At 54.5% G+C, this 17,149-nt stretch overlaps 1 protein-coding gene and 1 pseudogene across 1 annotated transcript in view; both read right to left on the bottom strand.

Annotated features, from left to right (window-relative positions):
• Positions 1–15,199, bottom strand: part of hs3st4 (heparan sulfate (glucosamine) 3-O-sulfotransferase 4) — a 302,626-nt gene extending 287,427 nt beyond the window's left edge. Inside the window, exon 1 of the mRNA XM_070900027.1 lies at positions 14,625–15,199. Within this exon, the coding sequence (XP_070756128.1) occupies positions 14,625–15,199 (575 nt within the window). The remainder of the gene's footprint in view (positions 1–14,624) is intronic.
• LOC139225942 (U2 spliceosomal RNA) lies at positions 9,570–9,749 on the bottom strand (annotated as a pseudogene).
• Positions 15,200–17,149: the final 1,950 nt, after the last annotated feature.

Raw genomic sequence — 17,149 nt, 5'->3', positions numbered from 1 at the left:
TGAATGGTGACAGATTAGGAAAAGGGGACGTACAACAAGATCTGGGTGCCATAGCACATCAGTCATTGAAGGTTGGCATGCAGGTACAGCAGGCGGTAAAGAAAGCAAATGGCATGTTGACCTTCATAGCGAGAGGATTTGAGTATAGGAGCAGGGAGGTCTTACTGCAGTTGTACAGGTCCTTGGTGAGACCACACCTCGAGTATTGTGTGCAGTTTTGTTCTGCTCATCTGAGGAAGGACATTCTTGCTATTGAGGGAGTGCAGCGAAGGTTCACCAGACTGATTCCCGGGATGGCAGGACTGACATAAGAAGAAAGATTGGATCAACTAGGCTTATATTCACTGGAATTTAGAAGAATGAGAGGGGATCTCATAGAAGCATATAAAATTCTGACGGGATCGGACAGGTTAGATGCCGGAAGAATGTTCCCGATGTTGGGGAAGTCCAGAACCAGGGGTCACAGTCTAAGGATAAGGGTAAGCCATCCAGGATTGAGATGAGGAGAAACTTTTTCACTCAGAGAATTGTGAACCTATGGAATTCTCTACCACAAAAAGTTGTTGAGTCCAGTTCATTGGATATATGCAAAAGGGAGTTAGATGTGGCCCTCACGGCTAAATGGGATCAGGGGGTATGGAGAGAAGGCAGGAGTGGGATACTGAAGTTGCATGATCAGCTGTGTTTCTGCCCTGGGAGTGTTTGATGGGACACGGTAGGGGGAGCTTTACTCTGTATCTAACCTCATGCTGTACGTGTCCTGGGAGTGTTTGATGGGACAGTGCAGAGGGAGCTTTACTCTGTATCTAACCTCATTCTGTACGTGTCCTGGGAGTATTTGATGGGACAATGTCGAGGGAGCTTTACTCTGTATCTAACCCGTGCTGTACCTGCCCTGGGACTGTTTGATGGGGCAGCGTAGAGGGAGCTTTACTCTGTATCTAACCCCCTGTACCTGCCCTGGGAGTGTTTCATGGGACAGTGTAGAGGGAGCTTTACTCTGTATCTAACGCAGTGCTGTACCTGCCCTGGGAGTGTTTGATGGGACAGTGCAGAGGGAGCTTTACTCTGTATCTAACGCCGTGCTGTACCTGCCCTGGGAGTGCAGACAGATAGATTGAGTAGACTGGGTCTTTACTCGTTGGAGTTCAGATGGATGAGGGGTGATCTTATAGAAACAATTAAAATAATGAAAGGGATAGACAAGATAGAGGCGGAGAGGTTGTTTCCACTGGTCGGGGAGACTTGAACTAGGGGGCACAGCCTCAAAATACGGGGGAGCCAATTTAAAACCGAGTTGAGAAGGAATTTTTTCTCCCAGAGGGTTGTGAATCTGTGGAATTCTCTGCCCAAGGAAGCAGTTGAGGCTAGCTCATTGAATGTATTCAAGTCATAGATAGATAGATTTTTAACCAATAAGGGAATTAAGGGTTACGGGGAGAGGGCGGGTAAGTGGAGCTGAGTCCACGGCCAGATCAGCCATGATCTTATTGAATGGCGGAGCAGGCTCGAGGGGCTAGATGGCCTACTCCTGTTCCTACTTCTTATGTTCTTTACTCTGTATCTAACCCGTGTGCTACCTGCCCTGGGAGTGTTTGATGGGACAGTGCAGAGGGAGCTTTACTCTGTATCTAACCCCCTGTACCTGCCCTGGGAGTGTTTGATGGGACAGTGTTGAGGGAGCTTTACTCTGTATCTAACCCCCTGTACCTGCCCTGGGAGTGTTTGATGGGACAGTGCAGAGGGAGCTTTACTCTGTATCTAACTCGTGCTCTACGTGCCCTGGGAGTGTTTGATGGGACAGTGTTGAGGGAGCTTTACTCTGTATCTAACCCCCTGTACCTGCCCTGGGAGTGTTTGATGGGACAGTGCAGAGGGAGCTTTACTCTGTATCTAACCCCCTGTACCCGCCCTGGGAGTGTTTGATGGGACAGTGTTGAGGCAGCTTTACTCTGTATCTAACCCCCTGTACCCGCCCTGGGAGTGTTTGATGGGACAGTGTAGAGGGAGCTTTACTCTGTATCTAACCCCCTGTACCTGCCCTGGGAGTGTTTGAAGGGACAGTGTTGAGGGAGCTTTACTCTGTATCTAACCTGTGCTGTACCTGCCCTGGGAATGTTTGATGGGACAGTGTAGAGGGAGCTTTACTCTGTATCTAACCCCCTGTACCTGCCCTGGGAGTGTTTGAAGGGACAGTGTTGAGGCAGCTTTACTCTGTATCTAACCCCCTGTACCTGCCCTGGGAGTGTTTGAAGGGACAGTGTGGAGGGAGCTTTACTCTGTATCTAACCCCCTGTACCTGCCCTGGGAGTGTTTGATGGGACAGTGTAGAGGGAGCTTTACTCTGTATCTAACCCCCTGTACGTGCCCTGGGAGTGTTTGATGGGACAGTGTAGAGGGAGCTTTACTCTGTATCTAACCCCCTGTACCTGCCCTGGGAGTGTTTGATGGGACAGTGTAGAGGGAGCTTTACTCTGTATCTAACCCCCTGTACCTGCCCTGGGAGTGTTTGATGGGACAGTGTAGAGGGAGCTTTACTCTGTATCTAACCCCCTGTACGTGCCCTGGGAGTGTTTGAAGGGACAGTGTAGAGGGAGCTTTACTCTGTATCTAACCCCCTGTACGTGCCGTTTGATGCCGATCCTGGGTGCCTGAAGTAGGGCATGTTCCATTTCTCTGCACACACATTCTTCACCTTGACTGGTTGAAAAACGAAGTATTAAATACAAAGACTTTGAGAAGCCCCTTGTGCTGTGGGCTGTCACGGGTTAACCCCGTTTCCGAGCCTGCTGCTGACTGTCTGAATAGGAACAGGTTGGAGACTGCTGGCTGCCAGTGTCTTTGGCTGTATGACTTGGTGTTATCTGGCATGAGCTGACTGTTTAATCAGGCTCTGAGTGCTATGCTAAGTGAGCTTTAGCGAGTTTTCACACCACAATCTATCTGTGTTGCCTGTGCTATATCTTCCCTTGAATCGTATTGAGCGAGGGAGGGAGCAGGTGAACAATCCAAATTAGATGTCAGGATGCTACAGACAGACCCAGTTTGCTGTTGTGGTGCTGGTCGGTGTTGGTAGGGCGGATCTCACAGGCTGTGTTCTGTTCCTCTCCCCTCCGGGAGGTGCTGATCCACACTGGGCAGTGCCCAGCGCTCCGGAGCAGGGTCGCATTCTCCTGCCTTCACACCGGCCTGTCCCACAGCAATTCCCATTGGGGGACACTGGGAAGAGGGCTGACCCTGACACTGTGGTTCCTCAGTGCGAGCAGCTGGAGGGAACTTGCTCCCTAGCCCACTGGCCTGTCCTAAAGCCAGGGACCCAGGGCTGGAAGCCCATTGCCCAAACCACCATCCACACCGCAGGCAGGACATGAGCAGGGCTGTCAAAGAGCACCATACACCGAGGGACTGCACCAGGGACGCAGTACCGCTGAGGGAGAGGGGTTACTGAGTGACAGTGTGAGGGAGCTGGATTAACATCAGTACAGATACAGTCAGTAACACAGGGCGCTGGGGGAGAGGGGTTACTGAGTGACAGTGTGAGGGAGCTGGATTAACATCAGTACAGATACAGTCAGTAACACAGCGTGCTGGGGGAGAGGGGTTACTGAGTGACAGTGTGAGGGAGCTGGATTAACATCAATACAGATACAGTCAGTGACACAGGGTGCTGGGGGAGAGGGGTTACTGAGTGACAGTGTGAGGGAGCTGGATTAACATCAGTACAGATACAGTCAGTGACACAGGGCGCTGGGGGAGAGGGGTTACTGAGTGACAGTGTGAGGGAGCTGGATTAACATCAGTAGAGATACAGTCAGTAACACAGGGCGCTGGGGGAGAGGGGTTACTGAGTGACAGTGTGAGGGAGCTGGATTATCAGTACAGATACAGTCAGTAACACAGGGCGCTGGGGGAGTGGGGTTACTGAGTGACAGTGTGAGGGAGCTGGATTAACATCAGTACAGATACAGTCAGTGACACAGGGCGCTGGGAGAGAGGGGTTACTGAGTGACAGTGTGATGGAGCTGGATTAATATCAGTACAGATACAGTCAGTAACACAGGGCGCTGGGGGAGAGGGGTTACTGAGTAACAGTGTGAGGGAGCTGGATTAACATCAGTACAGATACAGCCAGTAACACGGGACGCTGGGGGAGAGGGGTTATTGAGTGACAGTGTGAGGGAGCTGGATTAACATCAGTACAGATACAGTCAGTAACTCAGGGTGCTGGGGGAGAGGGGTTACTGAGTGACAGTGTGAGGGAGCTGGATTAACATCAGTACAGATACAATCAGTAACACAGGGTGCTGGGGGAGAGGGGTTACTGAGTGACAGTGTGAGGGAGCTGGATTAACATCAGTAGAGATACAGTCAGTGACACAGGGCGCTGGGGGAGAGGGGTTACTGAGTGACAGTGTGAGGGAGCTGGATTAACATCAGTAGAGATACAGTCAGTGACACAGGGCGCTGGGGGAGAGTGGTTACTGAGTGACAGTGTGAGGGAGCTGTATTAACATCAGTACAGATACAGTCTGCAAAAGTAAACATTGGTCCCTTAGAGGCTGAGACAGGAGAAATTATTATGAGTATTAAGGAAATGGCATAAACGTTAAATAAATATTTTGCATCTGTCTTCACAGTAGAAGACACAAAAAGTGTCCCTAAAATGGTGTGGAACCAAGGGTCTTATGAGGGTGAGGAACTTAATGTCATTAATATAAGTACAGAAAAAGTGCTAGAGAAACAAATCCCCTGGACCCGACGGCCTAATCCTCAGGTTCTAAAAGAGGTGCCTGTAGAGATAGTGGATGAATTGGTTATGATCTTTCCTAGAACGGTCCCAGCAGATTGGTAGATAGCAAATGTAACCCCACTATTCAATAAAGGAGGGAGAGAGAAAACAGGGAACCCCTGGTCAGTCATAGGAAAATGCTATAATCCATTGCTAAGGAAGTGGTATTAGCGCACTTAGAAAATCATAACATGATTAGGCAGCTTCAACATGGTTTTATTAAAGGAAAAACACGTTTGACAAATTTATTAGAGTTTTTTGAGGATGTAACAGCAGGGTAGATAAAGTGGAACCAGTGGATGTGGCATATTTGGATTTCCAAAAGGCATTCGCTGAGGTAGAGCCACATAATAGGTTATTAAACAAGATAATCATGGTTACAGGATTGGTTAATGGACAAAAAACAGACAGTCGGGATAAATGGGTCATTTTCAGGTTTGCAGGCTGTAACTTGTGGAGTGCCACAGGGATCAGTGCTGGGGCCCCAGCTGTTTACAATCTATATTAATAACCTAGGTGAAGGACCGAGTGTAATGTATCCAGGTTTGCTGATGATACAAAGCTCGGTGGGACAGTAAGCTGTGAGGAAAACACAAAGTGTCTGCAAAGGGATATAGATAGACTGAGTGATGGGCAACAAGGTGGCAGATGGAGTGTAATGTGGGGAAATGTGATTAGGTACTTTGGTAGGAAGAATAAAAAACAGAATATTTTTTAAATGGTGATAAACCTTTAAATGTTAGTGTTCAGAGAGATTTAGATGTCCTTGTGCAAGAAACACAGAAAGCTAACCTGCAGGTACAGCAAGCAATAAGGAAGGCAAATGGTATGTTGGCCTTTATTCCGGGGGTTGGAGTAAGGAAGGCTTGCTCCAATTGTACAGGGCCCTGGTGAGACCACACCTGGAGCACTGTGCACAGTTTTGGTCTCCCTATCTGAGGAAGGATATACTTGCCTTGGAGGCGTACAACAGAGGTTCACCAGACTGATTCCTGGGATGAGAGGGCTGTCCTATGATTAGAGATTGTGTAGAATGGGCCGATACTCTCTGGAGTTTAGAAGAATGAGAGGTGATCTCATTTGAAACATACAAGATTCTGAAGGGAATTGACAGGGTAGATGCAGGGAGGATGTTTCCCCTGGCTGGAGAGTCTAGAACCAGGGGTCACAGTCTCAGGATAAGGGGTCGGCCATTTAGGACTGAGATGAGGAGAAACTTCTTCACTCGGAGGGTGGTGAATCTTTGGAATTCTCTGCCCCAGAGGGCTGTGGAGGTTCAGTCGTTGAGTATATTCAAGGCTGAGATCGATAGATTTTTGGACTCGAGGAGAATCGAGGGATATGGGGATCGGGCGGGAAAGTGGAGTTAAGCTCGATGATCAGCCGTGATCTTAATGAATGGCGGAGCAGGCTCGAGGGGCTGAATGGTCAACTCCTGTTCCTAATTCTTCTGTTCTTATAGTCAGTAACACAGGGCGCTGGGGGAGAGGGGTTACTGAGTGACAGTGTGAGGGAGCTGGATTAACATCAGTACAGATACAGTCAGTGACACAGGGTGCTGGGGGAGAGGGGTTACTGAATGACAGTGTGAGGGAGCTGGATTAACATCAGTACAGATACAGTCAGTAACACAGGGTGCTGGGGGAGAGGGGTTACTGAGCGACAGTCTGAGGGAGCTGGATTAACATCAGTAGAGATACAGTCAGTAACACAAGGTGCTGGGGGAGAGGGGTTACTGAGTGACAGTGTGAGGGAGCTGGATTAACATCAGTAGAGATACAGTCAGTAACACAGGGCGCTGGGGGAGAGGGGTTACTGAGTGACAGTGTGAGGGAGCTGGATTAACATCAGTACAGATACAGTCAGTAACACAGGGCGCTGGGGGAGAGGGGTTACTGAGTGACAGTGTGAGGGAGCTGGATTAACATCAGTACAGAATAGTCAGTATTGCTGTAATTGCTATGCAGAAGGGCGAGAGAGATATTCAAAATCTCCCCAGATCAGGACAAGTCTCGATAATTACCCGGTGAGTATTTGCCGTGCAGATCACCAATCTGAAACTCCCAGTTTGGGTTGAACTAAACAGGTACCTGGGTGAAACTATCGGCACTGCGGTGTGACTGCATCTGGAACCCAATGCCCCTTGGCTTGGGGCTCAGGGTGTTGAGTTGAGTGAATTTAGCCAGTGAGGATATGTACATTAGAAGTGACTCACTGTGGCCTGATCTCCTGAATGCAAAGCAGTAACAGGTGCTGGCTTGCTGTGTGCCTGTTGAGTTTGGGGAGTGAAGCACATAATGGGAAACCAGGCAGGCAGCAAGCACTGCAATGCTTGAATGCCACCTTTAGTTAAAGTGATCCCTTACAGCTCTCTGCATTCTGGGCTCAATTCAATAAAAACACTGGGCGAGCAGGTGACTGGTTTCAGGAGAGAAATAGAATAGAGACCATCCTCTCCCAAACCCAGCCTGTCCCCACAACCTTCCTTGTCTCTCTCTCTCTCGTTCATCAATACTTCTGGGCTCAGTTGTCCCCTGGACCGAACGCTCCCTCGTTCCACCTGAGCTCCAGATACCACCTCCTGCAAATATTTTAGTTGGACCAATAAATCAAGTGCCCCTTGATTAACGGGGGCTGTAAAACCGACAAATTAAACAAATTAAGCTTTCAACATTAAATGGATCAAATTAGAATTTGGTTGCCCGGGGGTGATGATGCACTCCAGTCCCTCCGGCGCCCATTTCTCGCGGAAGGACACCCTGGCTTGGACGTAACTGTGGAAGAGAGGCAGGCAGTCGGGCTGAACGACCCCCTCGACCGCCCGCTGCCTGCACCGGTTAATACTCTCACCCCTCTGCAGCCTTGCTGTGGACTGCTCAGTCTGCGATTCTAACTCATTCTATGTTTTCTATGTTTCTATTCTGCTGCTAGCTCTCAAAATCTTTTCTTTGATTCAACACTGCCCATCCCCAATTGCTCTGAGAAGGTGGCGGTGAGCCGCTGTGACAACTGAGTGGCTTGCTAGGCCATTTCAACAACAATAACAACTTGCATTTATATAGCGCCTTTAACATAGTGAATCTTCCCAAGGCGCTTAACAGGAGGATTATGATGAAAATTTGACACCGAGCCGCATAAGTAGAAATTAGCGCAAGCTCGGTCAAAGAGGTAGGTTTTAAGGAGCGTCTTGAAGGAGGAAAGAGAGGTAGAGAGGTTTCGGGAGAGAGTTCCAGAGCTTGGGGCCCAGGCAGCTGAAGGCACGGCCACTGATGGTGGAGCGATTATAATCAGGGATGCTCAAGAGGGCAGAATTAGAGAAGTGCAGACATCCCGGGGGGTTGTGGGGCTGGAGGAGATTACAGAGATAGGGAGGGGCGAGGGCCATGGAGGGATTTGAAAATAAGGATGAGAATTTTGAAATCAGAGGGCAGTTAAGAGTCAACCACTTTGCTGTGGGCCTGGAATCACATATCGGCCAGACCGGGTAAGGGCGGCAGATTTCCCTCCCTGAAGAACATTAGTGAACCAGATGGGGTTTTACGACAATCCGGTGGTTACATGGTCACCATTACTGATACTAGCTTTTTATTCCAGATTTAATTAACTGAATTTAAATCCCCCCCCTCCCCCCCCCGATATCACGCCTCCCCTCCCTCGGTCTTCCCTGCCCATTACAACCACTTGTTGATAATTAAAGCTTGGGGTCACCTAAATTGACCAGGTCTCCTGTCTCCTGGTCCTGAGCTCTTTGCTGTGTGGACCAGGCTGTTAATTCTCCGTGCTCTCCCTCAAGGGCAGTGACAGACGATGAGGTCGAAGTTCAGTCCCGCCGTGTTTGAGCCGGTGACACCGGCTGAGTGCGGATTTTACCGGCGGGCGGTAGGTGCCGCCTCAAACTGCAGAATTCAGTTTTTATGCCCAAAGGTGAGGGAGCAGCGGTAAAAGTGGCATTGCACACTCACCCTCGGGCACCCATGGGGCGGGGGCTCAGGAGGCCCACCGAGTCTCCCCACAGTGGGCTGCCGGCATGCCGGTTAAAAGAAAAGTGAATAAAAAGTTTCCGACACCTTCCCACTGGTCCCGTTAAGACTAAATATCCCCCAAAATAAACATCAGCACTGACCTTGATCCCGGGACGCTCCTGCCCGGGACCCCCGATGCCCCACCACCTTTCCCCGGCTGTACGGACGCCAGCCGGTAACGCTCACCGCAACCACCGAATATCGCCGCCGCGGCGGTAAGGGGGGCGTTGCTCGCTCGATGACATGACCACGTGAGTGGCGGCCGAGCGCGCATTGGTCCGTCTCGACACCAACCCCCACCGCCCGACTACGTTCCCCGACAGCCCAGGTACCCAGTCCCCGCCGACGGTAAGGGCCTGGCGCCCGTTAGCCGCCCCTCTCCGGCCGCAACGGGCAGCGTTGAAGAACGAATTTTGACCCCCTGAGATGTACACAACGATCCCAGCATTCATACTGGCACTGGCAGTGCTCTGCTAAAGCACGGTGCCGAGAGGGGTAACGGGGGGTTTTCGCCACTGCTGTGGGTGCTGGAGGCAGCCCCGTGTCCATCGCAGCAGGAGAAACCCTCACACAGCCCACATCCCACACGGGCGGGCCGGGGAGAGTGCGAGGGAAATGAAAGAGAGAAAGGCAGGAAAAGGAGGAGAGGATGCACTGATTTTTTTTTTTTTATATATCCAATTTCTTTCCAGATCAACTCTAACGCCAAAGATCACTTTGCGCCAATATATTTGATCTTAGGCCAAAAGGCCGAGAGGCGAATTTGCACCGTTCCTGGAAACACTGCAATACCAGGTCGGTGCATTGGAGCGGACGGGGCAAGCCCCTGTTCCAGCTCCCTGTCCAAAAAACAATTTAATATCAGGTCCCCATAGGGGATATTAAACTGATAAGAACAGATACTACACTTGATCTTAGCCAAAAGGCCGAGAAGCGATGCACTGATGCTCTCCGACAGCCCACGTGGCTCCTGACACCCGCCACTTTTCAGGAATGCCTCGGCAGTAGGAGTTTCAGCTGAACATTTCACAGTGGGAGTTGCCCCTCACTCCGTGCGCGGTAACCACCCTGTAACGCCACAGAGAGCCTGCAGCACAGAATGGCCTGGCTGATGCCAGGGGGAGGGAATTCCAGCTATGGGGGGACACCGGAGATGCTGGGACTGTTCCCACTCGGCCGAGAAGGGACGAGGAGGATTAAACGATGGACATTGATCAGAGCTTGAATTCTGCTCGTGCTTTTCTCAGCCAGAACAAAATCACCCTTCCATATTCCGTTTGAGAGTTGCAGGATTTGCTCTGGCAACATCTCGTCACACTGTTCCTCCCAACTGAATTAATTAGGCAAATAATTAATTTTAAAATGGCAAGGTAGAGACAAAGCAGTCTCTCTCTCTCTCTCTCTCTCTCTCTCTGTGTCTTTCCAGCTCGCCACAGCTACCTTGCTGCGTCAGACAAGAACAGATATCGCCAATGCCGCCCCATTCGTGTTAAATCTCCCCTCACACCAATCAACCGCAATATACATTGTGAGTGAAGCCATGGCAGAACCAGGCGAGAGTTATTTCTAGAAAGTTCCATCTTCCTCATCACCTGAATGAATCTGCTTCCCTCCAACCACAGCTCTCGCTGACCTGACAACTAGGCCCAAATCACCATGGCAACAAGGAGCTTTTTTTACAAGTCCAACACCTGCAATACTTTCCTGCTGCTGATCACCGTGGAGGTCCTCCTCACCACAGGACGAGCTTTCATTCCAGCAGGGCCTCCCGCATCCTGGAGCCGGGCTAAAGCCGATGAGCCAGCGGAATCTTCTCCCTGTTCATAATGACCCGCCGTGCCCAGAAGCTGGGTGATCAGTTCCCGACGGTGATACACATGTCCACTTCCTCTGGACCGTAGTTCCAGGACATTTGGAAGATGTGACGATCAATCCAAGGGTCAGGGAGGAGTAATCCATCCACTCAAAGGACCATAAAGCTCGGCTGACATTCCCAGTGCGGCACTGAGGGAGCGCCGCACTGTCGGAGGGGCAGTACTGTCGGAGGGGCAGTACAGAGGGAGTGCCGCACTGTCGGAGGGGTAGTACTGAGGGAGCGCCGCACTGTCGGAGGGGCAGTACAGAGGGAGCGCCGCACTGTCGGAGGGGCAGTACTGAGGGAGTGCCGCACTGTCGGAGGGGCAGTACAGAGGGAGTGCCGCACTGTCGGAGGGGTAGTACTGAGGGAGTGCCGCACTGTCGGAGGTGCAGTACTGAGGGAGTGCCGCACTGTCGGAGGGGCAGTACTGAGGGAGCGCCGTACTGTCGGAGGGGCAGTACTGAGGGAGCGCCGCACTGTCGGAGGGGCAGTACTGAGGGAGTGCCGCACTGTCGGAGGGGCAGTACTGAGGGAGTGCCGCACTGTCGGAGGGGCAGTACTGAGGGAGTGCCGTACTGTCGGAGGGGCAGTACTGAGGGAGCGCTGCATTGTCGGAGATGCAGTACTGAGGGAGCGCTGCACTGTCGGAGGTGCCGTCTTTTGGATGAGATACTAAACCGAGGCCCTGTCTGTTCACTCAGGTGGATTTAAAAGATCCCATAGCACTATTTCGAAAGAAGAGCAGACGATTTCTCCCCAGTGTCCTGGGGCCAATATTTATACCTCAATCAGCATCACTAAAACAGATTATCAGCTCCTTATCACATTGCTGTTTGTGGGAGTTTGCTGTGTGCAAGTTGGTGCCGTGTTTCTTGGAATGATACAGAACAGGAGGAGGCCATTTGGCCCACCGAGCCTGTGCCGGCTCTGTGAGAGAGCAATCCAGTCAGTCCCACTCCCGCGCTCGTTCCCCACAGCCCAGCAAATTTTTCCTTTCCATATATTTATCCAATTCTCTTTTGAAAGTTACTCTTGAATTTGTATCCACCGTTCCTTCAGGCAGCGCGTTCCCAATCACAACAACTCGCTGCGTAAAACCATTCTCCTCCTCTCCCCCACTGGCTCTTTTGCCAATTACCTTCAATCTGTGCCCTCTGGTTACTGACTCTCCTGCCACTGGAAACCGTTTCTCCCCGTCTATCACGAAACGCTCCATGATTTTGAATGCCTCAATCAAATCTGCCCTTAATTTTCTCTGCTCTAAGGAGAACAACCCCAGCTTCTCCAGTCTCTCCACACATTCTGTCTTCCTTATTTGCTCTGTTAACAGACACACAACACAAATCTTGCAATGTCCTCCTCACCATGACACAGTACAGATCACACCGTGCTCACCTCCCTGTGTGAAATTATCTCTGCGCTTTCTCCACAATATAATGGATCATATATTTGAAAATGTAATGGGAAAGAAATCAAAATCTATCTTCTTGAAAATTCCTAAGCATCCCGTTCAGAGAGCAGGAGACAGAAAAGGAATCTCAGGAATAAGACCTATCTCCTCCGACAATCCTGGATCGGGGTCTTTGTTACAGCCGTGGCTCAGGGGGCAGCACTCTCGCCTCTGGTCAAAACGTCGTGGGTTCAAGTCCCACTCCAGGGACCTGAGCACATAAATCTAGGCTGGCACTCCCAGTGCAGTGCTGAGGGAGTGCTGTACTGTCGGAGGGGCAGTACTGAGGGAGCGCCGCACTGTCGGAGGGGCAGTACTGAGGGAGCCCCGCACTGTCGGAGGGGCAGTACTGAGGCAGCGCCGCACTGTCGGAGGGGCAGTACTGAGGGAGCCCTGCACTGTCGGAGGGGCAGTACTGAGGGTGCGCCGCATTGTCAAAGGGGCAGTACTGACGGAGCGCCGCAATGTCAGAGGGACAGTACTGAGGGAGCCCTGCACTGTCGGAGGGGCAGTACTGAGGGAGCGCCGCACTGTCAGAGGGGCAGTACTGAGGGTGTGCCGCATTGTCGGAGGGGCAGCACTGAGGGAGCGCAGCACTGTCGGAGGGGTAGTACTGAGGGAGCGCCGCACTGTCGGAGGGGCAGTACTGAGGGAGCGCCGCACTGTCAGAGGGGCAGTACTGAGGGTGTGCCGCATTGTCGGAGGGGCAGCACTGAGGGAGCGCAGCACTGTCGGAGGGGTAGTACTGAGGGAGCGCCGCACTGTCGGAGATGCCATCTTTCAGATGAGGCCCCGTTTGCTCTCTCAAGTGGACATTAAAGATCCCATGGCACTATTTCGAAGAAGAGCAGGGAAGTTCTCCCCCGTGTCCTGGGGCCAATATTTATCCCTCAACCAACATCACTAAAACAGATGTTTGTGTGTGGGAGCTTGCTGTGCGCCAATTGGCTGCCGCGTTTCCCACATTACAACAATGACCACACTCCAAAAGTAATTGGTTGTAAAGCGATTTGAGACGTCCGGTGGTTGTGAAAGGCGCTTTAGAAATGCAAGTCTTTCTTTCTAAGGACAGAGATTTCTGGGCTATGATCAGTTCCCTCCCTCTGCCAGTTTTCAATCTGGTTAAAAATGTGGCAAAAATGGGGGGAGTGTTAAAATGTGACGAACTAGCTTACTCTCTCCCCACCTGAGCTGGAAGCAGGGACATTAATAGATAGAGCATTGAAGGATATCAGCAGACAGCGCCGATCAGTGTGAACACTCTCTGTCTCTCTTTCCTGCCAATGCCCCGATTAGCATTGATTTTGTGGAGTTGTGTAGAGCCCAGTGAATGAGCACAGGCTGTGCTGGAGCGCAGTGCAATAACTCAGGACCAGGACATGTCCCTCACACAGCTCCTGGCCGTCAGCTGGGGGTGCACCGGGATCTGGTGAGCGGAAATTGGGGCTGCTCATCTCCCCGGGACAGGGGCCAAGCCAGGGCCAAATATGCTCACCCCCTCAATCACCAGCTCCAGCTGCATTCAGTGAGCCAAGGGTGCATTCACTGGTTCGAGCTTTCTCTCCACTCCCTGCAACAGAAAAACAGCCAGCCCCGACCTCCCGCTTTAAAGCTGTCTCCTAGGGGAATGCAATGTTTCTCAAACAGATCCCGGAGTCACGGCTCATAAAATGCTGGGTGCGGAGCGGAACACGCGGCGCAGGTCTGCCACCGAATGTTGTGCACCAACTGCATCAGGTACAACCAGGGTGCGTTTAACTGAAGCTTCGGCCTGGATCTCAGGCACTGGGAGCCAACTGTGCAAAACACATTAACTCATTGCCCGCTGGGGGCACACTGGGCGTTGCATGGCGGGGCGGGGCATTGAGAGATGCTGGCCAGGTGTGGTACCTGGGCCATGTCCATTACCTGGATGGGGTGGGGGGGAGGGTCTCTTACATTGCCAGATGCTGTCCAGGTGTGCTATGCCCCTTACCTGTATGGGATGGGGTGCGATGGGGAGGGGTGGGGGTGAGGGGTGAGGTACAATGGGGGGGGTGCGATGGAGGTTACCTTGCCAGGTGCTGCCCAGGTGTGCCCCCTTGGGCCATGCCCCTTACCTGTATGGGATGGGGAGGGGGGGGTGAGGATGGGGATGGGGGGGTGAGGATGGGGATGGGGGGGTGAGGATGGGGATGGGGGGGGTGAGGATGGGGATGGGGGGATGAGGATGGGGATGGGGGGGTGAGGATGGGGATGGGGGGGTGAGGATGGGGATGGGGGGATGAGGATGGGGGGGTGAGGATGGGGGGGGTGAGGATGGGAATGGGGCGGGTGCGATGGAGGTTACCTTGCCAGGTGCTGCCCAGGTGTGCCCCCTTGGGCCATGCCCCTTACCTGTATGGGATGGGGAGGGGTGGGGTGAGGATATGGGGGGGTGAGGATGGGAGGCAGTGGGGTGGGTGTGATGGGGGGTTACCTTGCCAGGTGCTGCCCAGGTGTGCCCCCTTGGGCCATGCCCCTTACCTGTACCACTCCAGCCCCTTGTCGTAGTGCCTGTCGAAGAAGTGGGGCTCGACCCCCACCGCCCGCACCTCGGGGTGCGCCCGGATGGCCTCCAGCAGTGCCCGGGTGCCGCCTTTCTTCACCCCGATGATGATGGCCTGGGGCAAGCGTTGCAGCCCAAAGTCCGGGGTGCTGTTACTGCGGCTCAGCTCGTCCTCCGTGGTGCTGGACTCCAGGGCTTCGCGCTCCAGCCAGCTGTGCACCGTGTACAGCTCCAGCGGCGGGGGGCTGTCCCGCCAGCCGCCGGTGGCCCCCTCCCGGGGCTCGGGGGAGCTGGGGGCTTGGTCCGGGGGGCTGGGGCTGGAGCTGGGCCAAGCCCGGGGGGCTGTGGGGCGGTGGTCAGCCCGGTGCTGGATGGCCAGGGGCCGGCTCTGGGACTGGGACTGGGGCAGAGAGTCCAGGGGGAACTGCACCGAGGTGTAGCAACTCATGAGGCTGTAGCCCACATAGGTGAGGGACAGGGACAGGGTGAAGGCGAAGAGCAGCCTCTGGGACACTTTATATGGATGGGTAGCCGGGCTGGGGCACAGAGCCATGGCTCGCAGCACTGCTGTTCCCAGGACAGGTGAGAGACATCTTTTCCCTGACAATGTTGCGTGGAGCTCTGCAATAAACTCTCCCCATCGGTTCCTGCCGCGGCTCTCCGACTGCCTCGGTGCCGGGCACTTCCCTACATCAGCCCCGCAGACTGCCCTGCCCACGCTGCTGCCTTCCCTGCCTCCGGACCGTCCGTCCCGACCGCTGCAACACCGCTCCCGCACCGCTCCAGCACCAGCCGCCCCGCTCTGCAGCGCCCGACTGCCGGCTCCATCCGCACACAGTCCGCGCGGCGCGTCCGGCACCGTTCACCATCCGCTCCCCATCCGCAAGCCGCAAGCCGCAGCGAGCGGCTCCGCGTCCCGGAAAAGCCGCTCCCGCACAGCTCTCCGCTCCTGCTCAACTGCACAGCCCCGGGACCGGGAGAGTGCAGCCCAGCCCCCTCCTCCCCTCCTCCCCTCCTCCCTCCCTCAATCCCCAGCTCCTCCCCCCTAACCAGCCCCCTCTCCTCCTCCCTCCCTCAATCCCCAGCCCCTCCTCCTCCTCCTCCTCCCCCCTAACCAGCCCCCTCCTCCCCTCCTCCCTCCCTCAATCCCCAGCTCCTCCTTCTCCTCCTCCTCCCTCCCTCAATCCCCAGCCCCTCCTCCCCCCTAACCAGTCCCCTCCCCTCCTCCCTCCCTCAATCCCCAGCTCCTCCCCCCTAACCAGCCCCCTTTCCTCCTCCCTCCCTCAATCCCCAGCCCCCTCTCCTCCTCCCTCCCTCACTCAATCCCCAGCCCCTCCTCCTCCTCCCTCCCTCAATCCCCAGCCCCTTCTCCCCCCTAACCAGCCCCCTCTCCTCCTCCCTTCCTCAATCCCCAGCCCCTCCTCCTCCTCCTCCCCCCTAACCAGCCCCCTTTCCTCCTCCCTCCCTCAATCCCCAGCTCCCTCCCTTAATCCCAATCCCCAGCCCCTCCTCCTCCTCCTCCCCCCTAACCAGCCCCCTCTCCTCCTCCCTCCCTCAATCCCAATCCCCAGCCCCTCCTCCTCCTCCTCCCCCCTAACCAGCCCCCTCTCCTCCTCCCTTCCTCAATTCCCAGCCCCTCCTCCCCCCCTAACCAGCCCCCTCTCCTCCTCCCTCCCTCAATTCCCAGCCCCTCCTCCTCCTCCTCCCCCCTAACCAGCCCCCTCTCCTCCTCCCTCCCTCAATCTCCAGCCCCTCCTCCTCCTCCGCCCCCCTAACCAGCCCCCTCTCCTCCTCCCTCAATCCCCAGTCCCTCCTCCTCTTCCCCCCTAACCAGCCCCCTCTCCTCCTCCCTCCCTCAATCCCCAGCCCCTCCTCCTCCCTAACCAGCCCCCTCTCCTCCTCCCTCCCTCCCTCAATCCCCAGCCCCTCCTCCTCCTCCCCCCTAACCAGCCCCCTCTCCTCCTCCCTCCCTCAATCCCCAGCCCAGCCCTCACTCCTCCCCAGCCTCTCCTCCTCCTCCCCCCTAACCAGCCCCCTCTCCTCCTCCCTCCCTCAATTCCCAGCCCAGCCCTCTCTCCCAACCTCCCCCTCCAATCCGCTCTACTCCCCACCCATCCACCCCTCCTCCCTCACCTTCTATATCTTATCCTGCCCTCCATCCTTCCCCTAACACCTTCCCTCCTCTCTCCAGTTCCCCTCTCCAGTTCCCCTCCCCTCCTCTCCCCTCCCCTCCTCTCTCCAGTCGCCCTCCCCTCCCCTCCTCTCTCCAGTCGCCCTCCCCTCCCCTCCTCTCTCCAGTTCCCCTCTCTCCAGTTCCTCTCTCCACCTCTCCCCTCCCCTCCCCTCCTCTCTCCAGTTCCCCTCCCCCCTCCCCTCCTCCCCCCCTCCCCTCCCCCTCCCCCCTCCCCTCCTCCCCCCCTCCCCTCCCCCTCCCCCCTCCCCTCCTCCCTCCCCCCTCCCCCCCTCCCCCCTCCCCTCCCCCCCTCCCCCCTCCCCTCCCCCC

Source organism: Pristiophorus japonicus, chromosome 15 (genome assembly GCF_044704955.1).
Source record: "Pristiophorus japonicus isolate sPriJap1 chromosome 15, sPriJap1.hap1, whole genome shotgun sequence".
NCBI lineage: Eukaryota > Metazoa > Chordata > Chondrichthyes > Pristiophoridae > Pristiophorus > Pristiophorus japonicus.
Note: the sequence above shows the minus strand (reverse complement) of the source record. Positions and strands in the feature narration are given on the sequence as shown.